Source organism: Chelonia mydas, chromosome 10, assembly GCF_015237465.2.
Source record: "Chelonia mydas isolate rCheMyd1 chromosome 10, rCheMyd1.pri.v2, whole genome shotgun sequence".
In the NCBI taxonomy this organism is placed as follows: Eukaryota; Metazoa; Chordata; order Testudines; family Cheloniidae; genus Chelonia; species Chelonia mydas.
The window spans coordinates 51,125,052-51,152,444 of record NC_051250.2 but is presented as its reverse complement, the minus strand read 5'-3'; the positions used below and the strand labels follow the sequence as shown (position 1 = coordinate 51,152,444).

At 40.8% G+C, this 27,393-nt stretch overlaps 1 protein-coding gene and 1 long non-coding RNA gene across 25 annotated transcripts in view; one reads left to right on the top strand and one right to left on the bottom strand.

Moving 5' to 3' along the window:
* The window catches only part of TPM1 (tropomyosin 1), a 23,357-nt gene extending 2,898 nt beyond the window's left edge, over positions 1–20,459 (top strand). For 3 of the 24 annotated variants that reach the window (XM_007068886.4, XM_037910397.2, XM_007068884.4), the window contains 7 exons: positions 7,261–7,394; positions 8,879–8,996; positions 9,743–9,813; positions 10,661–10,736; positions 11,207–11,269; positions 11,560–11,629; positions 19,562–20,459. In XM_007068886.4, coding sequence (XP_007068948.1) covers positions 7,261–7,394; positions 8,879–8,996; positions 9,743–9,813; positions 10,661–10,736; positions 11,207–11,269; positions 11,560–11,629; positions 19,562–19,644 — 615 coding nt within the window. In that variant the 3' untranslated portion in view covers positions 19,645–20,459. Of the gene's footprint in view, positions 1–1,646; positions 1,868–7,260; positions 7,395–8,878; positions 8,997–9,742; positions 9,814–10,090; positions 10,167–10,660; positions 10,737–11,206; positions 11,270–11,559; positions 11,630–12,950; positions 13,034–14,660 lie in introns of those variants that run through there. The other 21 variants (XM_007068887.4, XM_007068889.4, XM_007068891.4 and 18 more) reach the window with 19 other exon arrangements.
* LOC122461922 lies at positions 5,700–27,393 on the bottom strand. The gene is made up of 3 exons (XR_006284186.1): positions 27,381–27,393; positions 16,012–16,014; positions 5,700–6,101 (listed from the first exon to the last, which is right to left on the bottom strand). It is a non-coding gene; the product is annotated as an uncharacterized LOC122461922 (long non-coding RNA).

Here is a 27,393-nt window from a genome sequence, read left to right as displayed (position 1 = left end):
AAGAGAGACGTCTCCAATGCAGTCATGGTGCCATTTCCCTTTACTTGGAAGAAAAACACCATTTTGGAATTGGTGTGGAGAAAGCAGTTTTATTTGCAGTACCGCTCAAGCAGAGGGTAGCTAGGATGCCTGGCTTGTTTTCTCTTCGAGACAAAGGCAGAGATTTAAAAGCTGCTCTGCAATACTGTTTCCTGGTGTATGCAGTGTCTCCTGTTGTGATAAGGGGTTGTGGTGAAGCAGATATGTAGAGTATCTTTGGGAGCACAAATCGTTTATTCAGAGTATTCCTCCTCCTACTGCACATCGGTCCAAGCTTTGAGAGAGAGATCTGTCACAGGGAGGGAGGGGAAGAGCTCCTTGGGGTGAGCTCACATGAGGGAGTGTGGAAAATCAAATGACTCACCAATGCAAAATTCAGTCACTCCTTAAACCACTTCCTGAGCCTGAGAGCCACCAACCCACCTCCCCTGGGGGCTAACAACCCCCTGAGCATTGCTCGGAGATGTTAAAACCCCTCCACAGTCTCCCTGGCAGGCTCCAGCCTCTGTGCCTTAAACCCCACCACGTGGCATATAAGGTATAGCGTCCCGAGCGACTCAGTCAGCTAGTCGGGCCCTTGTCCCTATTCAGTGTTCCTCTGCGATGTAGGGGGAGGGTGGGGAACTCCTGGCCTTCCACCCGCTTTGACTGGTGACTTTTCACACACCGCCACCGTCCGTCCCTTCTCACGCCTTGGGGAACAGCCCGTGGACAGAGGGTACGATGGGTCTCAATGTGGGCGGCAGGTGGCGCTGCCGCCCCTCGCTGCCAGGCTAGATGCTCACTTCCCCCCGCAACGCCCGTGCATGCATGGAGGCAACAGGACCGTGCCCACCGGCCCTGCCTCACACGGGCCGGGCCAGCGTCTCCCGTCCTCCCAACCTGTTTAGAGTCCAGTGCCTTCCCCCACCCACTGCACGGGCTACACTGGGATCTTCTCCATCTCCACCCCCCATTGCATATGCCATGCTGAATCCACCGGTGCCGACCCCAGACTGGGTCCGTGTGTCCTCCATCCGCCCGCGCCCATTGCAGAGCCCAGCCTGGGTCCATGTCTCTCTCTCTCCCCTTCCATTGCAGAGCCCAGCCTGGGTCCATGTCTGTCTGTCTGTCTCTTCCCCTCCCCCATTGCAGAGCCCAGCCTGGGTCCATGTCTGTCTGTCTCTCCCCCTCCCCCACTGCAGAGCCCAGCCTGGGTCCATATCTCTCGCGCTCTCTCTCCCTCCCCCCGTCATTGCAGAGTCCAAGGGTCCCGGTGTCCTCCCTCCACCCCACCCCCCATTACAGGGTCCAGCCTGGGTCCTACCTCCTCCCCCCCGCTCATTGCAGCGCCTAGCCTGGGTCCCTGGGGCCTTTCCACCACGCCCCAGTGCAGAGCCCAGCCGGGTCCCTGAGTCCTTCCTCCTCCCCTAACCCCCACTGTAGAGCCGAGTCTGTTTCCGCCCCTCCCCCCATTTGCAGAGCCCAGTCTGGGGCTCCCTCTGCCTGCCCCCGCACGCTCCCTGTGGCACCGGCCGGTCTGGGGCTCCGTGCGGAGCCCCGTTGCCCAGCCCGCGGGGCAGCCCCGGGCGCTGTGCGGAGGCCGCCGGGCAGCGCAGGGGGAGGCGGGGGAACTTCCGGGGCCGAGGCGGGGCGAGGGGTAGCCGAGCCGCAGCGCAGGGAGTGGCGGTGGCGGTGCGGGGCCGGGACCATGGCCATGGCGGGGCTGAGCTCGCTGGAGGCGGTGCGGAGGAAGATCCGGAGCCTGCAACAGCAGGCGGACAGCGCCGAGGAGCAGGCGGGCAGCCTGCAGCGGGCCCTGGACCAGGAGCGGGCTTTGCGAGAGCAGGTACCGGACCCCGGGCAGCGCCTCCCAGGGCTGTTCCTGCCTTCTCCGTGGGGTCGGCACCCGGCCCTTCCCGCTCCTCCCCAGGGCTCTCTGCTCGCCCCATCCCCTCTGCCCCCAGCCTCTGCCCTGCGCCCTGCTGGCGGACACACCCAGCGACATCCCTGTCTGCCCCTCCTGGGGCTGGGGCAGGGCAGAGCTGATTGCAGGGCAGGTTTCTTCTCGCTCCCTGCATGTGGCCTCTGCAGGGGCTCGGGTGGGAGCGTGTGTGTGTAGGGGAAGGGAAGGGCTGTGCTTAGATTCACAGCAGAACAACAGTATCCTGCAGACAAATCTCAGAGGTGGTGGGAGAGACTAAGTTATACCCGGAGGCTGTCCCCTGTTCCCCTTTTCCCCACCCTTTCATTCAGTTCTGTGCAGCTTTTAGGGGCTAGGCAAGGGCACATACACCCTTTCCCTTTAAATTAGTTTTTACACTGGGAAGCGTGTAGCTGGCCCTTTGCTGTGGGCTGTGTTCTGCTCAGTGGCCTAATGAGGCTTCATAATCTCAATTCCATTGTGAAACTCAGTGCTAGTGTTTGTGATCCTCCTAATTCCTGGGAGGATAGCCTGTTTTTCAGATTTGTGATCACTGATGTACAGCAGTCTGTACCTGATCGGTTGCAAATTTCAGAAGTATTTATTGTTGCATTCTTTTTCCTGGACAACCTAGACTTAGAGACTTCATTGACATTTTTTTCTAACACAATGGTTACTTTAAATGCCAGTTAAATGGGTTCTGTTTTTTTCTGAAGAATGTAACATCAGGCTTCAGACAGACACCTCAAGACCGATATCGTTTTTAGCAAGTACGGTTTGGATTTCAGATAAGTACTAGATAATTGTGGCTATTAGTCTAAAATGTTAAGTTTAAAAATAAAAGATTCTGAAGATATTTTAGGTAGACTAGGTTGTCTAGCATAAACGTTCGTGCTAAAGAACCGTGAACAAAATGTTCAAAGTTGAGTGCATACAGTGGGGTTCTAAGTTTATATTTAGACATCTAAATAAGTGACCTGATTTTTTGAAGTGCTGGGTACCTATAGTTCCCACTGAGGTAAGTACTCAGCTCTTCTGAAAATCAGGTTACTTTTACTTAGGTGACTATGAACTGAGGCAGCCAATTCTGAGCATTTGGCAACAATGTCTCTAAATGCTATACAAATCTGTGTGTTTAAGGTGCTTATATGGCCCACGTTACCCTAGTATCTAAGTGTCTCACAGTCTTTAATATATTTATCCTCACAGCACCCCTGTGACGTAGAGAAGTGCTATTATCCCCATTCTACAGATGAGTAACCGAAGCACGGAGAAACTAAGTGACTTCCCCAAGGTCACACAGGAAGTCTATAAGAACAGTAGGGAAGTGAACCTGGATCTACTGAGGGCCAGGGTAGTGCCTTAACCATCCTTCCTCTCTCTAAAGTGAACAAACTCTTTTTTTCAGGCTAGCAAATGATTTAAAGGTCAGTTAATGGCTTAGGTATAAAAAGTAGGAACCAAGATACTCCTTACAGAAATATTTGTTTTGCTCAGGTTTTTATACAGAATACATTACTAAAAAACAAGGAGCATCACCCAGTATGTGTCTAGGGATGTGGTTTTGTCTAGTAGTTATTGCAAGGGACTGGGAGTTCTATTCTTTGCTTTGCCACTGTCCTTTGGTAATGCTTTTAGTATCTCTGTACCTAAATAATGACAGGTTTCAGAGTAGCAGCCGTGTTAGTCTGTATTCACAAAAAGAAAAGGAGTACTTGTGGCACCTTAGAGACTAACAAATTTATTTGAGCATAAGCTTTTGTGAGCTACAGCTCACTTCAGAAAGCTTATGCTCAAATAAATTTGTTAGTCTCTAAGGTGTCACAAGTACTCCTTTTCTCTGTACCTAAAGTTTCCCATATGTAAAAAGGTAAAAATTTACCTCACAGAGGTGTTTTCTGTCTTCAGTGTTTATAGAAAACTTTGTTCTTTGATGTCACTATCAGCATTCATTTATTTCATTATAATAGAAAAACTGGTTGTAGGGTCTCTAGTGGCCTTTCCCTATAATCTGGAATTTTGTATGTGTTCTAATCTAGGTAGTAAATGCACAAGCATGTTATCTGAGGTCCATCAGCAAGTGGAATGCTTCCTGATTGGTTGCAGATGGCCTTCTCAGAGACAACAGTGATGGCTCATTCGAATTCTGTAACAGTACTTTACATTCTCACCAGTCACTTCACATACCATTTTCACAGTTAGAGGCAGATCATGTCATAGTTTTGCTAATTTAATTGTTCCCATATTAAACATCCTTAAACATGGATTCCTCTTCTAAGACCTTGAGAACAATAATAAGATCCCTGGAGTAAAGGACCCTGATTTCCCCAATTGAGGTAATAGCTTGATTACCGTGGAATCTTTTAAGTATATAACGAGTTTTGCTACTAAATTATTAGGGCCTGATCTTACACTATTGAAAACAGTGGCAGTTTTGCCACTGACTTCACTGGAAGCAGGATCAAATCCATACGAGCGGTCTTAAGTATTTTATCAAGTGTTGTCATTAGAGGAAGTTAGAGGTTTTCTTCCTTTCCTGGAATATTTTATTTAGATTGTGGAAATTCTCCAGAATTTATTTGCATGATATTTTAAGTTCCTTTGAATGAGGTCAGCACTGATGTGAATAAATGGAGAAAACAGAACTGATGGGCACATCTAAATACGTGGCTCTGCTATATGAAATAAGCATCCATGCTGAAGCTGCACTCTGACTCCATTTTTCTTCCCCAAGAGTGAACTGCAGCAAGCAGTCTACATGATCCTTTCCATAGTGTATTGCTTGACTTGTATGGCATGTGACCAGCTAGATATTTTTTCTTTTGTGCAAGGTACAGAAATGCAAACAATAAAAAAGCTAAAGCTCTAGCCAAACGATATCATAGCTTACCACTTTTGAACTCTAAGCCAGACTGTTCTTTTCTTGCACCATTGGCTGCCATTTTCTTAAAATATAATAAGTGAATGATGCTCCATTCTACCTTCCCCTCTCTGCGCGGCCCCCTCTCCCCCCGCCCCCCATTTTATACATTGCTAGTGACCACATTTGATAATACATTTTGCACTCCACTCCAATCTGTTATATGATTAGCTGGAAAACAAAATCTTCTTTACACGGAACAATAATTAACACACAATGGTATATTATTCATGTCATCTCTCACTGTAAAAGTATGCAGTATATAGTGAATGCTGTGGCATCAGTGCAAAGGGTTGTGTTTATCTATTAGCCATGGGAGTGCCCCTCCATGTCATCAGTAATTTTTTCCTTTCCTTACCATATAAGGACAGAAGTCCTGCTCTGCAGCAGAATAACATAGGCCTTATAAGGCCAGTTGGTAAACCCTTGCTGAGTTACTGCTTGTAGAACAGGAAGTAAGACTTGAACTTTAATCATCCTGTGTTTCCTAAGTATGTTGTGTGCTCTTATCACATTAAGAATAGTTTTAACATAATTGTTAACTTGTAATATTACCACTTTCCCAAGGTGTTTTTAGACTAACATTTGAAAACCCCTTCCCCCATAAAAAGTTGTACTTTTCAAGTTAAAATATCCAAGTGCTTTTCGTAAAACCTCTGGCCTTTAATAAGAGTTCTGAGCTGGAGTTTGTGGTTGGGAAAAGAATAAAATTGGAGGGAATACTGACACTTAGGGATTTTTTTATTTTATTTTATTTTGGCCCTAGTCCTGCAGTCCTACTGTCAATGCTCCCATTGACTTCAAATAGATTACCAATTTGTGCCCTTGTTGTGTGTGCATAATTTCATTCATTCTAGTGGCGGCTGTGCATCAAAGGATAGATGCTATCCAGTACATAAGCGATCCTCATTTATACCTTGCACAATGGGATCCTGGTCCATGACAAGCATTCCTAGACACTACTGTAATACAAATATTATTGTTATTATGGCTGTAAATGATGGATCCTAAAAAACTTTAATTGCAAAAAGGCACTGACTTGTACCTTTGCCATGAAAGAAATGTGTAGTTTCAATTAGATGTGATTTTTTTTAAATTTTTTATTTTTTTTTATTTTCACCTATTTTATTCTACACAAAAACATGACCAGAGAATTCTACTGAGGAGGCTGATCACGTCCATGACCGAATCCACCTCTAAACTGGAATTCAGTGATGGCAGGCACCATAATCACACTTCCTTGTTAGAGCAAAGTTAATAAATGTTGAAATAGTTTTCAGCGCATTAAAAGTCATTTGTATTCCTGGAAGTAATTTTCCTTTTAAAATAGTGACGCTTTATTCTAAACACTACTGCCCTTCATATCCTTTGGAAAGAAACAGAGAGGCTTAATAAGGGAGTTGTTTACAAAATGCTGTCACAGTACTTACTCTGTGACTAGAACAAATGTAGCTTGGAAAATGTCAGAAGTGAAAGCTTGTAAAGATAAGAGGCGCATAGTCTTGGTGTAAATGTTACACAGAAGATTAAGCAAATCTCTAATGCAAGTAAAGCAAAGCTGAGAGTAATATGGAGATAGTATTATTAAAATATGTAACCAAATGTGTTGTGAGAGTTGGTAAGGCCAGGATTCCTGTGTTAAAGTAACATAGGCTAGACTCTTGTTTTTCAGCCTTGTGTCCCCTCCCGTGAACAAAACTCATTAGTATCCAGTACTCCATGTTTTATTTTGGGGGGTTTTTTTTAGTGTTCTGTTCACTCTTTATGAGCTGGATATTTGCAAATACCTTCACCCATGTAATTTTGGGTGTTTCCTCTATGCCTTGTCATAGAGATGCTGCTTCCTACCTTTCTTAAGCTCAAGGAAATGTTCATACAACTTCCGTTGTTAAAAGAAGGGCAAGTTCCCACATACAGATTTAAGATATAGGATTTAAAACCCTTTATATTCCTATAATATGTTCTGGGTAAAGTGGGCGTAATTTTGACATTGTTTAATGTTTACGTAAAGATTCTGTAATCTGAGGATATGTGCAAGCTGAATACACAGTAACCAAAAATAAACATATACTCACTGAACACTTGAGTTTCTTAGGGCATGTTGTACAGTATTTAGGTATTTCATATCAGGTGAAAAATCGATCAGCTGTCCTCCATTATGAGATAACTACACAATTCAGTGAAGGAGTAGGAGAGAGAGAAAGCGCGCAAGTGAGTGTGTGCTCGCAGATCTGTAGAGATACATAAAAAATACCTGTTGGCCACTTAACCAGTTAGACTAGTGTTCTCTTTTATTACATTCTCCCAACTGTTGTTCTAAAACCATCTAAATGGTCCTTTACAAAAGAAGACTCTTAGGTTGTATTATGGATTAATTTTCTTTTCTGCTTCTACTTAGGCTGAGAGCGATGTAGCTTCTCTGAACAGACGTATCCAGCTGGTTGAGGAAGAGTTGGATCGTGCTCAGGAGCGTTTGGCAACTGCTCTGCAGAAGCTGGAGGAGGCTGAGAAGGCAGCAGATGAGAGTGAAAGGTGGGTATGGCCTGATTCATGTTCTCATTTGAGCAGCAAGCTATCTTTATGACAAGCCAAGTATTGTCCAGATGTGGGTTGGATAAAAATAAATTAACCACCTTTCTGTATCTTGTGATTGCATGTAATCTACTGTGCCTTTACATGCGTTGACTTCAATCAGTTAAAATTTGGAGGAACATGTTGAACGTGCAGACTTTAGTCCTTGTTTATATGTCAGGTTTTGAGATAACTTTACAGATATCCTGTGACCATTAAGCTTGGTGCTTTGGCTTTTGATGTGTTGTGCTACCTCTTGAGAGACCCAGGTTAATCCAACCCCAAGACTTTTGTATCTTGGGCCAGGAGTTCTGTGGTGGTGGTGCACACTCAGTCTCCTGATGGGAGACTGTAGAGTCCATCTCTCCGGAGCATCCAACTGAGAAGCCTACCCAGAGACTGGCAGGCCTTTGAAAAGACTGCTGCTCTGCCTGTTCGTATGGTTTGTGCATTAATGCAGTTTTCTGCTTTCTTGGCCAAGGAAGGGGAGAGAAACAGTCAGTCCAGACTGGGATTTGAGGTAGGGTTTTCAAAAGTACTTAAGTGAGTTAGGAGCCCAGGGACTAAGTGCTTTTGAAAATCCCACCTGTAGACTTGTAAAACTATATTTAATACCCATAATAGTGCCTTTCGTCTGGAAAGGTCGCTAAACGCTTTCCAGACTCACTCTACACCATTATTCATCATGCAGCCACCTTTTGAGGTGGGAAGCATTTGACAGACACACAGCACATGGCACAACAGTTGGGGAAGGGAATTTTGGTTTAGCAAACTGGGCAAATCCTGGCTCTTGAAAAAATGCTAAATGTTTTGTTTGTGCGGATCAGAAAGGACTTTAGGTTCTAAGGTCCAGATACAGTAGCTCACAAAGAACTTTATTTATCTACTTCAGAAAAATACCCAGCAGGGAGTTGAACGTGCAGTGCCAGAGAGTTGAGGCTTAAGCTACATACTTCCACTGAATGCATCCGATGAAGTGAGCTGTAGCTCATGAAAGCTTATGCTCAAATAAATTTGTTAGTCTCTAAGGTGCCACAAGTCCTCCTTTTCATATTGTCCTTAGTCACTTTCTTAGGATATCAAAAGCAGGTCCCTTTTGTCATTCACCTTTGGGTGAGGGAGCACTTTAACTGAATTGAAGAAAAATGTGGTCAGGCTGCTGATTGCAAACTTTCATGCAATGCTGAGTTGTGCAAGCAGCATAACGAACCACTCTTGTTTAATTCAGATACCATTAGTTTCTTATCAACCTCCTATGAAAGCACGCAGGGAGCCAGGACTAGACCTGAGAAGTTTTGCCTCACAGTTTGTAAAATAAAATGACACCTCTGACATGCTGCATCCATCTCAGTCTGTCTTAGAAAGATGCACTCCAAATGGTGTCAGGATTGGAGATAAACTAGGAAGCACTAAGCCTCGTATTTCCTGTTTTTCCTGACTTTCAGAGGAATGAAGGTCATAGAGAACAGAGCCCAGAAGGATGAGGAGAAAATGGAAATCCAGGAGATCCAGCTTAAAGAGGCCAAGCACATTGCTGAGGAGGCTGACCGCAAGTATGAAGAGGTCAGTTCCTGAGTGCAAATCGAAGAGCTGAGGCCTTACAGGCTTTGACTACAGCTTTTCTCTTTTGCTTGCCTTAAAGTACAAAAGGTCACAAGCATCCCTGTCAATAAGAGAGCAGCACTGTTCCCACAAAGGTTTGATATGAGAAATAGGCTCCTGAGTGCCTCGAGAGACAAGACTGTGGTTTGTCTGCTAGAGATCTGATCCGTACTCGGATTCCACTGCACAAGTATGAGTGGAGATCTGTACTCATTCCTTCACAGAGAGTAGCCCACTGCACAGAACCATATTTGATAAAAAGGCAGACAAAAATGGACAATAATAGCACAGACAGGATTAAGCACATGTTGGCCTGTCCATCATCCTGTTATGTGATATCATGACATCGCATACCAAGATGCTGGTGCGTCAGCTATGATTGCTCCAAAATGGCTGAGAGAAGGATCACTGCTGTCTTCAGAGAAGCTATAAAAAGAAAATTTTATTTTAAAACTGTCATGTTGGTGAATGGGAATAGGGGACATGAAAATCTTGGTCAGGCGATGCAGTCAGGCCTATATAAGTAGCAAGGGTCTAGTGCAGCCAGGAACCCATTAGATTTCCTTGAATCAGTAATTCCACGAGAAGTGTATTGTCCCTGTACATAGAACATTATAGTGAGAGATATTATCCAAGGCTTTGGCTGCACTAGCATATAGTGTGCAATAATGTGTGATTTTGTTTGTTTGTTTTATTTGCCACTCTAGGTGGCTCGTAAGCTGGTGATCATTGAGAGCGATCTGGAGCGTGCTGAGGAACGTGCTGAACTCTCAGAAGGGTAAGTGCTGTGACTTCCCGGAGAGGTGTGTGGGATGCTGCGAGACAGTACTATACTTGCACGAGATGTTGGCAGTACACTTCTTTGTGTTCAGCTCAAAGCTATGTTTTGTTCATTTATTGTAACGATTGAGATAAATGTTAAACACCAAAGTAAACGGGTGTAGGTGTATGTGTGTGCGTGTGTGTTTTTTTTGTTTTTGTTTTTGTCACTGCATGCCCTACCTGCACACTGATTTTGTGAATGGCTTTTGTGCATTTCATGTGTTCACTAACAGCCAAGTCCGACAGCTGGAAGAACAATTAAGAATAATGGATCAAACCTTGAAAGCATTAATGGCTGCAGAGGATAAGGTACTGATACTAATATACAGTTTTCAGGTTTAACTGCAACCCAAGTCTTTGATGAGCTTTCATAGCTGTTAGTTCACTCAGTAATGATGAATGAACCTTCACTGCACTCTTTACTCTCTTTGCATCTTGCTTTGGTGGCTTTCTTTGGTCTTTTTTATTTTATTTTATTTATTTAACCTTTACAACTGATCTTTTGGCAGCCAAAAAGAAGCTGAACTATCTCATATTTAAAGGGTCTGTCAGTACTTTCAAGTAAGCCTGGTGCTGTAGGTAACTTGTTTGTAATGGGGTTTGTTTTTGTTTTTTAAAGAGAATTCTGGCATTGTAATGAATTGCTTTCAATTTGTGATGGATTCAGCTGCTTTTTAGGCCGTTCTTTTGCTCTGTAATTCAGTTTTCATTTTTCTCAATCTTTCTCCCCCCTTTTTTTCTATTTCTTTTGCTTGACTGATCTCCCACCTGTCCCCTTTCCTGCCTCTGTTCCAAAATAATAGCAAATGTGCTGAGCTTGAAGAGGAGTTGAAAACTGTGACCAACAACCTGAAGTCGCTGGAGGCTCAGGCTGAGAAGGTAGGCTAGAGCCTTATAACTCCAGTGGCCTGAATTTTTATGCATTGTCCTTAAATGTTTACACCATATTTCAATAAGGCTTTTGGTAAATGGAAATATCTGACATTAATACAAGTATATAATCAATTATATTTAAATATGCATAACATTAATTATCCGTCAGTGTTACTTAAAACTTTATAGCTTTCAAATGCAATTTGTGTGCTAAGATATTAAATTTTTTCCAACTTGTCCTCCTACATTAAAATTATAGTACCAAATGCTGCCCTGAGTTACCACTCGGCAACTTGGGCAAAATGTGGCCCTTTTAATAAATGAGAGCAAGACCGCTATGTCTTGAAAGATAAATTAAAGTACATCCATACCTAGAACTAGTATATGGTTATCGTTACAATGTAAGATTGTCATACATGTTGTATTTTCATATAGAGAATATTTGGTCTGACATCTCATGCTCTTTCTAATTACAGTACTCACAAAAGGAAGACAAATATGAAGAGGAGATTAAGATCCTGACTGACAAACTGAAGGAGGTAAAATTAGAAAAATCCTGTATTAATGGATTTTACGATACTGCTCTGATTAATGTGAAATTAACTTGTCAGTGTGGAAAATAGCATAATGTTAGGTGCCAGCATCAAAGCTATATTGCATTAGACAATATTGGAGGATGATTGTGATTTTACACCTATTTCCTATTATTCTGTCATTGAACATACTTTTTTTTCTCATACTCATTGTTACCTTTGTATTTGTAAATATCATGAAAGTTTCCTAATGTCATTTGTATAGTTTTTGACCTTGTATGTCTTTTTAACTCCAGGCTGAGACCCGTGCTGAATTTGCTGAGAGGTCAGTAACCAAGCTGGAGAAGAGCATCGACGACTTAGAAGGTACGATTGTGCTTTATTTTTCACGCTTCCTGCAGAATAGAAAGCTGATATTCACCCATGGGCTTCGTCTAGTGCCCAGTCCTACAAATCTTTATTCCATGTGACTAGTCCCAAGCAAATAAGTAGGACTACTCACATAATTAAAATGGGCAGGATAAGATCCTAAATGAATGATGTGTTTTCCAATCCAAATTTATTACTCCCGTAATTAAACATTTTAGCTGGACAGTGTTTTGCTCTTGCCTGTTTCTTGTTCTTTGATATTCTAAGACTATTTTTTGCTTTAAACTCTTCTACTTGGATATTCAGATAAGGAAAATGATCAGATGGTAAATGTTATTAATATGCTAGTTTAATTACTTTAAAATATCAGCAACGAGTAGTATGTTTTTTGTTATAATTAGGAATATTGAGTTAATTTAATTTATGACTGAGATAAGTGCAGGTCAGGGCAACTATTTCATGGCATAGAACAGCTGCTATTTTCAGTGAAGTTAATGGTTTGTATACACATTCAGGGGCACAGCCTATTTAACGCCACACAGTTTGCATTTAGGGCTCTGATAAATCTATCAGAATTGCAGTAAAGGGAATAGAATTCTCTTTTATCTCGAGAATAGAATTCAATAGTGCTTTGTAATTAAAGGTTAAGCTATATGAAATTTACTCCTAAAATTGTGTTGACGTTAAGTTCAGTATTGTGAGAACCTTAAGTGCTGATCTAGAAAGCTGACTTGTGCAAGAGGTCTTTAAAGGTTATAAAAGAGCCAGCCAGCTGCAGAGAATTTACAGTCACTTTCTCAGTTAAAAAGAAAAATAAGATGCTTGGGAAGAACTAACCCTCTGGAAAAGCTTGAGGGTATGACATCATTCAAAACCCAAAACATTTTTAAGGCGGAAGTGGGATACCTGGTTCTCCCTAAGCACCATTTTCAAGACTCTTCCCTCTCCTGCTGGCTTGTAGCTCATTGCATGTGCCTTGATAACTTATATAATGCAAGTTAAATACAGTTTAGGGAAATGGGAATTATTTTTTCGTCGCACACTTTATTTTTTTCGGCTTTATCTATATCTCAGCTTGGCTCGCTGATGATGCAGTAATTTTAATTGACTTTTCACATAAAGCTGTTCACCATTTGTATTCCTTCCTAATTTACATATTGTTTGTTTTTGTTCTCTGCCTGCCATGCCACTTCCTTCTATGCACTGTTCCCTTTTTTTGATGCTGTTTCCGGATGGTGTCCCATCCCACCACCTTCACATTCAATCACCTGATCGTTCTCCATTTCCTTTCACTTCTGCCTTCCCTGGTGAATGTTAGATGAGTTATATTCTCAGAAACTGAAGTACAAAGCAATCAGCGAGGAGCTGGACCACGCTCTCAATGATATGACTTCCATGTAAATGTCCTCTCAACCTGTGCCTGCACCTGCTTCTCTACCCTCATGATTGTTCAGTTGCAGCCTTGCAAAATTATACTTGCTCACTCTTTAGGGGGAGGAATACGTTGAATGGGTGTGATTCAGTGTTAAAGCATCATTAGTATTTTCTTCACCATGCTAAAGGGCGGACAAGTATTGTGCCTGGCCTGGTAAATTTCCTGACAGTTTTGCAAGGGTGGCTTAATCAACTCACTTTTACCCATTTGTTTTGTATCCATAAACCCTCTTTCCCTTGCAGTTATCTGGCTCATTTCCCTTTTGGTTGTTCTTTTACTTTCCACTTCTGAGTTCACTTCTGTTCAAGAATTTCTACAATGCTCATCATTTTGAAGTTGCCAAAAGATAAGAGTCTCCTTACATGCCATACAGAGAATGTTTTTCATTTTATCATAATGATTACCTCTTTAAGACCATTTTTAAAAATAGAAGTGACAGCTGTTGAGATGTGGGTTGTTTCTGTGAAGAGCATTTGAAAAATAAACCTTCACACATTTGTTAGCGGTGAAATAAAGTAGTTTGAGAGAAAAAGCGGTGGAAGTATAGAGTATTGGCTTGAGTAAAAAAGCAGAAATTTTTACTTTGAGTAGAAAAAATGAAAAAGAGATAAAATTGAAAGATATGTAGGGTCTGACCGACCAATGGCTTGTTTGGTTGGTAGAGTGTTGTTTCAAGCAAACTGAATTTTCTTGTGTGCTTTGAAGACATTGAACAGAAGTCAGCTATGCTGAAACCTTTACATTCTCTCCCCTCTCCCCATACTGATAACTCTCATGTGCACTAATTTTTTAAAACTGAGATCAGAAAACCCTGAACACTTGCGGCTCTGTCTAAAGCACACCTACCTGTAGATGTTACTTTCAATTTCTACACTTCACTTTCAGCGTTCAACACATTTTAGCCTTTGGTTAGAGCCACCAGTGTTTTTTGCATGTATTGAAGGTTTTACATTTTTTCACCCTGCTTAATTTTTTTTTACATCCTTAAATATACAAACTCATTTTTTTATTTTTTTTCCCTAACTTCCAAGTATTGGAACTTCTTGGTTATGGCCTAATATTATCTGTTTTGTATGTTTTGATTCTAAGCCCAGAAATAGAGTTCCACACAGTGATTTATCACACTAATGTCCTTATAAACAGTTTGTAGGACTGTAACAGCTTTATCTCCATTTACAGAGAATAACGTGCAGTGCCTTGCATGCAAAATCTTCTCGCTAACAATTGTAGCATAATTTAAATTTGGGAGATTTCCAATTTGAAAGTAGGCTTAAAATCTGAGACAACACCATAAACGTTGAAGGTTTAGTAACTATAACTGCATTTCTGTAATTATCTTTGAATTATAGGTAACTTTTTTTCGTAAATGGAGTTTAACAAATGGAACGATAATCAGGAATTGACTCTCAACTGTAAATACATTTCTCTATGGTTATGTAAATGGAGGCATTGCCATAGCGTTCCAAAAGGAGTGTGGTGTGATATTTCACTAGGAATCATCTTGGCATGTTTGCTTCCACTATACTATTGCTGCTGCTTTCTGAGTTCTTTCCATTGTGCCACTTTTATTTCCCACCTTTTATCTTCATGCAGATAAATTTCTTTGCTTCACCTCTCCAAAGATATCTTCATCAAGCTGGATAAACCACCTTTCCAAGCTCTTGGATGTTTCATGGATTCATTGTCCTGTCCTCCAGCTTATTCTTTCCTTTTAGCATCCTGGCTCAGGACATTGCTCTCTTCATGCCTTCTATTGTACAGAAACTCTACTTCTTTCAATGTAAAATAAACATCCCACTGTGTAAGATGTATCCCTTTTGCTATTCCTTTGCCTTTTATTTATTTACATGATCATTTCAACTATTAATCATATTAAAAATCTGCCTTTTTTGCCATTAAGGAATTATTTTTGATTTTTTCTTTGTTTTTCTGCTGCCCTTTCCTCCCCCTTCTGACTGACCCCAGCAAACATCTTGCCAAAATATCAACAATGCAGAATTTCAAAATGAAAAATACAGTCTATGGCATGATAATGCTACTCTTGGCTATCTTAAATTGGTCGCTTTTGGAACGCGATCCTCTTTTTCTCTCAAATTAAAATTCAGATGAAAAGACTTTTTCCTTAGAGTTTAGTGGTTTTTTAGAGTCTTATTGTTGGGCCAAAATCTGCAAGGACACAGCTCCCTCTGGGGTCATTCGGTCGTGGGAACATAGCTGAGAGTCCAGTTTGGCCTTTAAGCGTTTGACAGTTGTGTTTTTCTAGAGTCCAAAATTTCCTACTAGCTTGAAGTCTTGATGTGGAAGACTTCCTGCATTATATAAGTTTGTTGTTTAACGTCTAGTAAAAGAACTTTTAAAGGGGTAGCATGAGGTGAAAAATCCTATGGTTTTTTTTTTTTTCTTTTCAAAATAAGATAACCAAATGTCCCTATCTGTGTTCATTAACAACATGGGTTATAGAATTTTAAAAATTGATTGATCTATCACCATAGATAGGTACTGTTAGTTTGCTTTTTACATTTCACTGGGGAGATGAAATTCAATAGTTTCACTTTCATTCTTAGTCAGTTTCACAGACTGTGCTAGCACAAAGCTGCAAGTTCAAGTTGCAGAAACTTCAGGGGAATGTTTTAAATCTGAACCAAAAAAAATTGTATCATTGTCATGTATAATTAAAATCTTTCCATTGATCTCAGGTTTTGTAAAATTTTGTCTGACAAAACCAAAATGATGGGTTCAGATTGACCTGACAGTGTTCCTTTTAAATACAAACCACTAAATACTGAGGTTTCTTGCTCTCCTACTGTAATGTACAACTAAGCCTTAATGCTGCTTCAGGAGGACTTATGTTCATTGTAACTATTTTAACTTCATTTCCTTCACAATGGAAAAAGTCCTTTTTTTAATAGCTTTACATTAAAGTGAATATCAATTGAAACTGAACTGACTACTAATTATTGCTTTCATTTGATTTTGTTGCTAAAGTTCTAATGCTCAAAACGTTTATAAGCTCTGGCCTTGAGCTTGAATTTGAGGGTGGTCCATTTTAAAGTTGTAGAACAGTAACTTTTTAATTTGGCTATGTCTCATTCCAGTTTGAAAGGTACCATCAAGTAACCTGATGTAGAGCTTTTCCATTTATATTTTTAAAACCTGCCATTAGTTGCAATTCTCCATGAGGCTTGAAAATACTTCCTTCATCCCTCCCTGCTGTTTCTTCTCATTTAGTAATTGTTCTTTACTCCCTTCATTTTTTGAATACAGTTGGGAATTACCTCTTCCCCTTTTCTTTAATAACTTCGGCTCATGTCATCTTGTCAGCTCAGTATATTTGTTTGTTCACCCATGTTACTGCTTATTAGAAAAAGTTCTGGAACCAGCTGTGGAGGGAACACAATGGGTTTATTTATTTATTTATTGTAACTTCAGTAGAGTCTAACCAGATAGTTGCTGTGATTGTGAAGACTGTCCAGATTATAAACACATTTATTTTTAAATTTGACTATGGCCTTGCCAATGGTTTTTCTTTCTTTTCTTTTTCTAATTTAAATCCACTAGTTATTAAGGTTAAAAGCCCCTATTTGGCTTTTTCCCCTTTTATGTATACATTTAAAAGTTAGTGAATTAAGCACAAGATCAGCATTTCCAAGTGTGGCTAGTTATTTTAAGACTAGTCTCAATTTGGACACACAGAAAGATTGGGAATCCTTACTTCAATGATTTATATAACTTTAGGTTTGACTGACACAGGTAAACATTCAGATTTTAATTCAAATTGTAACACAGTATTGTTTCTATAACCACTAAATGCATTTTGGCATTCAAAATGGAAGCTTAGCTACATCTAGGTTTGGATACAGTTTCCAAGTGTATGTTAATATAAAACATTGATGTGGGAAAAGAGAAGGTAAAAGAACGAAATTGAGGCAGTCTGGTAGTGGTTTTCTGGTATATCCTCTGATCTTACTCTCCTGGTCAGTGGAGCCTGGGTTCTCAGGAGTAGCAGTTGGTGTTTGCCTCTCATTACACAAGTGCGTCCTACAAACTAATTCATGGCAAGGTCTTGCCATCTTTGTGAGGTGCTGGCCACCTATCTTCCAGGGGAAAAGTACTGCAGTTGCAGCTATCAAGAAGGGTAAAAGAAGCAAAATGGATGGTTCCCCACAATTGAATAAGTTGTGGAGTAAGGATGTTCAGAAATCCGTGTAGACCTGTCTCAGAATTCACAGCCAGGCTATCAAGAAAAATACACTAAAAAATGAAAGGGAAACTGAATGCAACTTCATAGAATAGTCCTTTCCAGATTTAGTGTCTAAATACTGTAGAGTTTTGTCCAGTCTTGAAAACGAACTCTGTTGACGGTCCTTTAGTAGCGTACAAGAAGCACATTCAGCTGTGAATTTGCATGCTATCATTTCATCTATAACATGAAAGGTGTCTTTTGTGAAAGCTATCAAAGGGGCACTTGAGAGTTTTTTTATTCCAGTTTAAAGACCTCAAAATCTCCTTATTTCAATAGCTGAGAAATACACGTTCTCTTCCTAAAGTACCATTTCAACTACCAAATTGCACGATAAAGAGAACATGCAGTGAAGCATGTGGATCTTGAGCAAATTCCTGTTGAACTCAATGGTGTAAAACTCCAAATGGGAGACTCAGTGGAAAAGCTCCAGTGATTTCAGTGTGACTCGGATTGAGCCAAGAAATAGTGTGCTGTTGACTAAGGCATTTCTGCTGCAGTGAAGGCTGATTATACTATTGCTTTTAGTTAGCTAGTATTGAATACAATTCTGCCACCCCTTCTACATCTGCAAGGAGTCCTGGCATTCATAAAACAAGTAAACCCTATGTACATTGCTCATGTATGTGAATTCAAGCAAGGAAGTTTGTTTCACGTGGCTTCACTGAGAATACTGTAGCAATTGTCCCATTTTTCTTCTTGTTTTCCTGACTCACAAGCCTACTCCACAAAAGGGGTCTTAGAGAAATCCTGTATAGATTGTAAACTGTTTCTTGAGCTTTGGAGTAGGTATTTAGTCATCAGAGAGCTAGAATATAAAGGGATCCCTAAGGTAAAGATTTTCTCTCAATGTGTAACTAGTTGCTGAACTGTCTGTGGTGTGACTAGTTTCTTTATTAACTCTTGCTCTCCTGTTTCTCTTCTAATCTTTGTTCATTCTGCCTCTCTTTTTCTTCTAACCTGCTTGCTGACTGTACAGACCAACTCTACCAGCAACTTGAGCAAAACAGTCGCCTAACTAATGAACTAAAGCTAGCATTGAATGAGGATTAAACTTTAGTGTGAATAAACTTAGTTGTGTCTAAACATACTTACTCTGAAGTTCCTCAAGAATGAATGAGTCAAGGTAGAAATATGCAAGAAACCTATAAATTGATTTCCAACATATTATAACTGCTGTAAATTAATGGATGAAATTCTCAGTTCACTCTTGGGGAAAGAAGTGCAAGTGGAAGAAGTAACGCTTTTGATAAGGCTCCCGTAGTATCTTGGAGCAGCCACAAATTCTTTCTTTGCCTGTGTAATAGTGTCTTTCCACTTCAGTACCAGTTACAGTAGGTAGCTGATGTTATTTTAAAAACAAGCCCCCCTCTTTGTAGAGAGATCATAATCCTTTTTAGCTGATGTCACAAATTGGAGTTTTATTGATAAATAGAGGAAGAAAAATATTAACCAAGATTCAGGTTTCAAAACCAAAATAAAATATATTCCCAGCTGTTTTGTATCTGGAATTTAATGCTGCACTGTTTTGAATTACAATAAAATTGGCTTGTATTTGAATAAAAGCAGTCCTGAAATAGGAACCCCTTTTGGAAATACCTGGTCAGTTTAGAGGTATGCTTGCATCAGAATAAAGTCGGTTTTACTGGATTCTGGTAGCATGTAGCTCCAGAACATTGTGCTCACATACTATGTCACGTAAGAGTGTTAAATGACTGTTCTATTAAAAAAAAAAAAGTGTGCATGCAACATAAAACTACTAACTGCCAATAAAACTGTTGTTATTTTATTTAGCAGCTAATATAACTTGTTAATTTCAGTTTTTGGTTCTTTTGTTCTCATTCTCTGCAAGTTATGAATTATAATGTGACTTCAAAAGTGTGGCACTGCCTAGAATACAGATTAGCAAAGTCTGTCATTTATTAGCGTGTTCATTAAAAAAAAATTAAACCTCCCCATTTCCACAGCACATGGCTTCTGGAATTTACAAAAATCTAGTCTATTTTTGGCAATGTGTTGTTTTTAACATACATAGCTGCAGAACAGTTCAAAACTTGCATCACTTGCAGTTCATTTTGTTAGTTGGACCGTTCCCTTGCTGTCTTGGCTGGGAACATTGGTATTTATGAGCATGTACATTTCTTATCATAATAAACCCCTCCATTATAAGTGATGATTGCATGCTTTCATGTAAAGAAAATTGATGTGTCCAAAGAGCTGCTATTCACATTTTGATTTTCTAATCCCATAACAGAGAAAGTGGCGCATGCCAAAGAAGAAAACCTTAGTATGCATGAGATGCTGGATCAAACTTTACTGGAGTTAAACAACATGTGAAAACCTCCTTAGCTGCAACCACATATATATTTCTTTGTTTTTACACCTGCTTGCCATGAAACCCCTTAAACATGTTTTTATTTTAGTTTCACCACAGTCACAGGAACATCTGCTAAATACTAGGCAGGGGTCAGGGAAACACCAAAATGGGCAAGCCATATGCAGGTTGAACTATTATGGTTTCAATGTGCCATTTCCCAATATAATGTTGCCTACACTTTGTAGAGAGTTCAGCAACACCAGTATGCTTAGTCTGTCCAGGCATCTTTGATGTGTCAGAAAGAATACCACCTCAAGTGCCAGCTATATAACAAGACAGTTAATGTTGGAGAGACAAATCAGGTGTGGACTGGTGCTACTTTGAATAAAAGGTACAGCTGTGGTCTTTTGTTTGATATTGTACAAATCAGAAGTTAGTCCATCATGGTAATTTATTTTATCTGCGTTTTATTGAGCTGTGCTAATTCAATAAAACCAAGGATTTGTAAACCACATACAATATTTAAGACTTTTTGGTTTTTAACTTGTATACCTGCAGCTCATTACAAATGTGTAGGTCAGCATTTCAACTTGAGTATCCATTCCATTGTATTTTTCATGTTGAAATGAAAGATTAAGTAAATTCTGGAGAAAACATACATTTGGGAGATTGTTTTAAAATGTATTTTATTTGTGTGGAATTGGGGGGAATTTATAAATTGGTATTTGCCTCACTTTATTTTACACACATACTGAGCAATTTTAAAAGTATACCTGTATGTAAACGTTGTGTAATGATATGAAATAAAACGCACATTTTAGGACATTTTTTAAAATTTTGCTGTCCTGTGATTTATATTTTTAATCTTTTCAGCTTTTTGTCTATGTAAAGCATGAGTATGCATGGATGTGGCTCATCGGGATAAAATATATTGAAAAGCTGGCTTTCCATCTTCTCTAAAAGTAAAGTGAAAACAATGCCAAAATGAATAGTAATAGGGCAAACAAAATGTAATATGTTAGAGGGTCACAGTCGTTAACAAATTTTTAAAAAACTATATGTGCTATAATAACATGCTCTTAATTTTTAATTATTGTTGTGCGTGTATATTCTTAGAGATTGGTCCAAACCAAACCTCCCAATCCAAACACACTCAGGACATGTCTTCACCGCAGAGTTAAATCAAATCATAACTCAAGTATTGCCCCTAACTCGAGTCTGTCCAAACCCTTATTTTGAGTATGGTGGTGCTTTTAACTCGAATTGTCTGGCTCCTTGGGATATAGGCTACAATTCTAGTTAGCATGTCTTGCCAGCTGCTAATATACCATTCTGTGTAGCTTGAACATTATTTCACAGTCAAGTCATTAACTGGGCAGTAAAGACATGTATCCTCACACTCTGAACCAGTTTTACAGCTCAGACCCATCTCTCTTTACTGGTGGATAGGATTTTCAAAAGGCCTTGGCCTTGGCCTAACTCGGTTCTCAGTGAAGTCAGTGACAAAACTCCCAACAATATCCCACATGGCATATTTGTATATCTTAGATATTAACGTACTTGATATAGTAACTCTTTGAAAGTTCTGTGGTCAAGCCCACTCTGAATGAGCTATTCTTTTCCTCCCCCCTCACAGTTTCAGCAGCTGGATTCTAAACATGTATTTGTCTTTATTTTAATTGCCTGATCTGGAAAACTTGAAAAAATGGGGATGGGGTGGATTGGTGACTATTATGCCTCATCCCCTTTCTTTTCTATGCACACAACCTGGTTGCTGGGGGAGGGGGTACGCTATCCATCTTTCTTCCTTTCTCCCAGCAGCCAGGATAGTGGAATGGGAGCAAGTTAAAAAGATGCTTCCAGATCATCCAAAGGTTTGTACTACTGGATCCTGGGCAATTGATGGAAACTAAGGAACTCACAATGTCTTGTGCTCTGTAAGAAATAGTGGAAGGATAAGGAAGCATGAAATGTTTTCAGGTACTAACTGGGGAGGAGGGAAGATATACTGGAGCTGCTTCTCCATTGCCCCTGGCCACTGTAGAAAGGGGATGGAAATAACATGGCAGGAATATTTCCAGTGTCACAGGCCTCCCTCAATGGTGCAGAGCTACTGTCATGGCACTATATCTGCCCCCCACCAAGTCCCGAGTGTAAGGGTGGGCTAGAACATTGCCAGAGCAATTCCCTGCTTCAGCTATTATCTGTTTCCCATGACCCATGGCTATAGGAAACAAGCAGAATATGTTAGAGGAGCTCTAGGTCTGATCTAACTTGGATGGGGCTGTCCCTCAGAAGATGTGAAAATACCAGAGATGCAAAATAGATTAATAATAGTCAACCCTTCCTTAGTGCAAGGCTGGAATGCCAGATAATGGGCCTGTAAGAGTCCAATCCTGTGCTTGCTCACTGTTGTGAAGTCGATGGGACTGCTCACAGTAGTAAATCCTATGCTAGGTAGTATTGGTTTGTAGGACTGGGCCCTAGGCCACGCAGTGAGTCATTGGCTGGGCTGGGATGTGAATGGAGGCATTCTTGGCTCTCAGCCCTTAGTTAAATGCTGCAGAGTATACTGCCTCTCCCAATGGCTGTTTTAATGGTCCTATAGACTGTCCTTGTGTGCTTAGGTTTAAACTACTATACGCTTGAGTAAGGACAAACCTTTTATGTATGCACATTAAAATCTCTCGCCTTCAAGGAAGCAATGAATAATGCTTCCCCCTTCTTGTGTGGTTGTTATGTTTTCAATATCTCTGAATGAGATGATCTTAAAATGGCAAATGTCTGCCAACAGAGATGTAAATTCAGCTGAAAGTCACATTCTTTCTCTCAGCTCCTCTAGTAACTTTCCTCAAGTGAAGTGCTGTGGTGGTTATTATGAGCCTTCACAATAGGCAAATAAATGCCTGCCTTCTCCTTGGAGAACTGAAGGTAAATGTGAGCTCTAGAGAATGAGCCAGCCCCACGTGGCTTTTATGTGCTGACTCTAGCCACAGGCAGTGCACACAAACGTACACTTGTATTGGCACAATAAAATCTGTCTGGATCATGCTAATCATGTATTTCATACCCCTGAGCCACTTGCCATTGTGGGCCCACTCCTGTAGTTCTTTAGCAGGCAAGACACATTGATGTTAGAGAGTGATAGTTTGCATGCAGGATCAGTTGTTCCACTTTTTAGACTCAAATCTAACTCCTAACAAACATGGGTTTCTCTCCCTACTGCTGTTGCCCATTCCTTACAGCAGAAATGCTAACTCAGGAAATGGAGTTAATAGAAAATTGATTTTGTTAAATCACTGAATCCCATGTCATTTTGAGTTTTCTGCAGCGTACGTTCTCGTGTGACAGTCCAATTCATTTCTTCCGTGAATGCCAGAACGCATTTGGCAGATTGAAATCTACCATTATGTATTACTTGTCTAGCACTTTAAACATACTGTAGTGCTTTGCAAATGTAATGTCTGTTAGGTACTTTTCCCAGTCGCCTGTGATCTGTCCTTTCTCACTAAAATATTGTCAGTCCCCATCAATGGGACATGACCCTTTAGAGAATTAGCTCTAAGAGGAATTTAACGGGCCAATTTCTGCTCTCATTTCCACTAGTGGAAAACTGGGTTAAGATCACTAACTTCAGTGGAATTACTCTCAATTCTTACAAGTGGAAGTAAGAGCAGAAGTTGGCCCAAAATAATTAGCAAGCAAAAAAATACAAAGAATCAAAAGAGGAGGAGATTAAAAAATATCAGCCAGTCCACTGTGAAGTGGGATATCTTTCCTCAGACATTTTTTTTGGACAAAGATTTGTATTTTGGAGGGGGTTTTTTATTTAATAAAATAGGAACATCAATGAAAGAATGATTGGGAATTAAGGCAAAAAGGTTAATGAAAGGTTAATATTAGACAGAAAATAAGTGGAGATTTTCCATCCTAATACGTTCTCTTGGAAAACACACACAGGAATACTTTTTTTTTTTTTTTTTAATGGAGGAAGGCTGTGTAATTTTCCTTCTTCAGTGTGTTTTGCGTTCTTTCCAAGAGTTACGCTATGGAAAATCAGTATAAACGTGAATAGGATTCTTGGCTGCAACTGAAAACCTATCTCATTGTCTCTAACCCAGAGCTCTGCCAATTTGTAAACTATTCCTGAGTATTGCATAAACATAGCGTACCCCTAAAAATGAATGGTGCTTAGTAAGCAATGTGGATGTGGGTCAGTTGATTTATATAGGGGAGAGCATTGAAGAATTCACAAAAAACCTTTTCTGTACAGAGAATTCAAATGCTATTTCTGTTAATAGTTAGTAAAGATGTTGACCTTGGCTGCACCATTTCCCACAGCCTCATAATCTGATTTCTGTAACCCACTGAAATTCTACATCCTTGTAACCTAGGAAGCTATTGCGTTCAAATACCGCATGTCCTACAAAGGCCAAATTCCCATTGATTTAAGTGGAAGATTTGGCTGTATAAGGACACCCTTATTGGGTCCCATTTTGTCACTTCTTCACTCACAGGTCATCTAATGCCAGGAGTCGTTAGTGTAGCATTAATATATATTGGTCTCTTCTTCCTACTTTGCAATTTTTTTTAAACAGCAGTTCCTCCTGAACATTGTTAGTCCACTGCAACTGACAAGTATGAGATGAGATGCACATTTCATACAGCAGCTTGCAAAGTCATATGAAAATCAGTTTCATCTGTATACAGCATTGAACAGCAAATATGAGATACAAGTATCGGGAACAAAAAACTAACTGTGGCCCCAGTCCTGCAAAGTGTGGGCCCTTATTCATATGCAGAGCCCTGCTTAGAAACTGCATTTGCAGATCTCTTTGAGGATCAGCACCTTTAACAGTGTTCTCCAGTTTCCATACTAAAATGCTACCAGAAATAATTTAATTGCAAGCTCCTTTTGGCAGCAAAGACTTGGCCATTTTTCACTTGGAAAGTGTTGTGTATACTATGGGCTTGATGAAAAGTCCCCTGAAGTCAATTAGTCTTTCAACTTCAGTGGTTCTTTGGATGAGGGCCTAAGGCCAAGTGAGAGCTCTGATACAGTCCTGTAATATTTCTGAAAAGAAATTTGTGGGAGAATGACCATAATGGGGCACTCTACCTCAAACAGCCCCTTACAATATGTGCTAACTACTTATGCTAAACAATCTGTTCCAGTTTGCATTTAGCTGTGCCGCTTGAAGTACTTTCCCAGCCCTGAAGAAGTGGTCTGTGTGGCTTGAAAGCTTGTTTCTCTCACCAACAGAAATTGATCTAGTAAAAGATATTACCTCATCCATCTTGTCTCTCTAATAGTCTGGGACCTACACAGCTACAACTACACTGCATACAAGCTTAACTACAGTAACTCCTTGCTGAACGTGTAGTTATGTTCCTGAAAAAATGCTACTTTAAGCGAAACAATGTTAAGCTAATCCAATTTCCCCATAAGTATTAATGTAAATAGGGGGATTAGGTTCCAGGGAAATTTTTTTCACCAGACAAAAGCCTATATTTTATATATAGATATCTACACACAGTTTAAGTTTTAAGCAATTTAATACTGTACACAACGATGATTGTGAAGCTTGGTTGAGGTGGTGGAGTCAGGGGGTGGAAGAGGGTGGGATATTTCCCGGGGAATGCCTTGCTGCTAAATGATGAACTAGCACTCGTCTAAGCCCTCAAAGGTTAACACGTTAATGTAGCCTCACACTCTACATGGCAGCACAAATGGAGAGAGGAGACACAGCATGGCAGAAAGACAGACACACCGTGTGTGTGTGAGAGAGAGAGAGACGCACATTGCCTCTTTAAGTATGCTGACCCCGCTCTAAGTACACTGCCTTTTTAAGTAGATCAGCAAGTTGAGACAGCAGCTGCTGCCAGCAAGCTCCCTCAGTCCTGAGCCCTGCCCTGTCCTGTCCTTCCCCCTCTCCCCCCGCCCGTGCTTTGTGGAGATGGGGTACAGGAGCAGGGAGAGTGGGACACCCTGATATTAGCAACCCTCTGTCATAAATATAAAGGGAAGGGTAACCACCTTTCTGTATACAGAACTATAAAATCCCTCCTGGCCAGAAGCAAAACCCTTTCACCTGTAAAAGGTTAAGAAGCTAGGATAACCTCGCTGGCACCTGACCAAAATGACCAATGAGGAGACAAGTTACTGTCAAAGCTGGAGGGGGGGGCGGGAACAAAGGGTCTGTGTGATGCTTTTGCCGGGACCAGGTCAGGAATGCTCTTTAGAACTCCTGTAACAAGTTAGTAAGCAATCTAGCTAGAAATGCGTTAGATTTTCTTTTGTTTAAATGGCTGGTAAATAAGCTGTGCTGAATGGAATGTATATTCCTGTTTTTGTGTCTTTTTGTAACTTAAGGTTTTGCCTAGAGGGATTCTCTATGTTTTGAATCTGATTACCCTGTAAGGTTTTTACCATCCTGATTTTACAGCGGTGATTCTTTTACTTTTTCTTTAATTAAAATTCTTCTTTTAAGATCCTGATTGCTTTTTCATTGTTCTTAAGATCCAAGGGTTTGGGTCTGTGTTCACCTATGCAAATTGGTGAGGATTTTTATCAAGCCTTCCCCAGGAAAGGGGGTGTAGGGCTTGGGGGGAAGATGTCTCCAAGTGGGCTCTTTCCCTGTTCTTTGTTTAACACGCTTGGTGGTGGCAGCATAGGGTTCAAGAACAAGGCAAAGTTTTACAAGCCACGTTTTTTTGTTTTAACTCTCGGGTGTAAAGTTAGTTAAAAACAGAGAGGCTAAGATGACAGAATCCAAGGTGGAAAAAGCCAAAGAGGTTGCCCACAGCAGAGCTATGGAGGTAAAGGAAAAAGAATGGAAGCATGCTGAGGAGGAAATGGAGGCTGCCCACAGGAGAGAACTGGAGGCAGTGAAAGGCAGAAAAAACCCAAGAGGCTGCCCACAGGAAAGCTATGGAGGCAAGGGAAAAAGAAATGGAGGCAAGGAAAAAAGAACGGGAGGAAAAGGAAAAAGAGAGGAAGCATGCACTGGAGATGGAGAAGGCAAAGGCTCAGCAGAATATACCAACAAACCCTAGCAATCCTTCTCCAAGGATCCGCTTCACATCCCAGGAAGTTCCCCACCTACAAGACAGGCGATGATACTGAGGCCTTCTTAGAAAACTTCGAAAGGGCCTGCCTTGGATACAGCATCTCTACAGACCAATACATGGTTGAGCTGAGGCTGCAGCTCAATGGACCCTTAGCCGAGGTGGCGGCTGAAATGCCTAAGGAACACATGAACAAGTATGAACTGTTTAAAACCAAGGTGAGAGTCAGAATGGGGCTAACACCCGAGCATTTCTGTCGGTGGTTCAGAGCCCTAAGGTGGAAACCAGACGTGTCATTTACCCGACATGCCTACCACATTGTGAAACAGTGGGATGCCTGGATATCAGGAGCAAGTGTTAAATCTCCAGAAGAGTTGCCCTTCCTAATGCAAATGGAGCAGTTCTTAGAGGGTGTTCCTGAGGAAATAGAAAGATACATTCTAGATGGGAAGCCCACAACTGTAATCGAGGCGGGGGAGATTGGAGCCAAATGGGTGGAGGTGGCAGAAAAGAAAAAAACTAGTAGCAGTTGGGGCGAATATCAGAAGGGGCAAACTGGAACAAAACGGGTGGAGGGAGGAGAGAGGAACAATCCTAATTGCAGTTGGAGCGGAGACCAGAAGGGACAACCTCTGACCTCACCCTACTACCGGGGACAGCCCAAGGCCCCAACTACACACCAAGGAACACTCCAGACACCT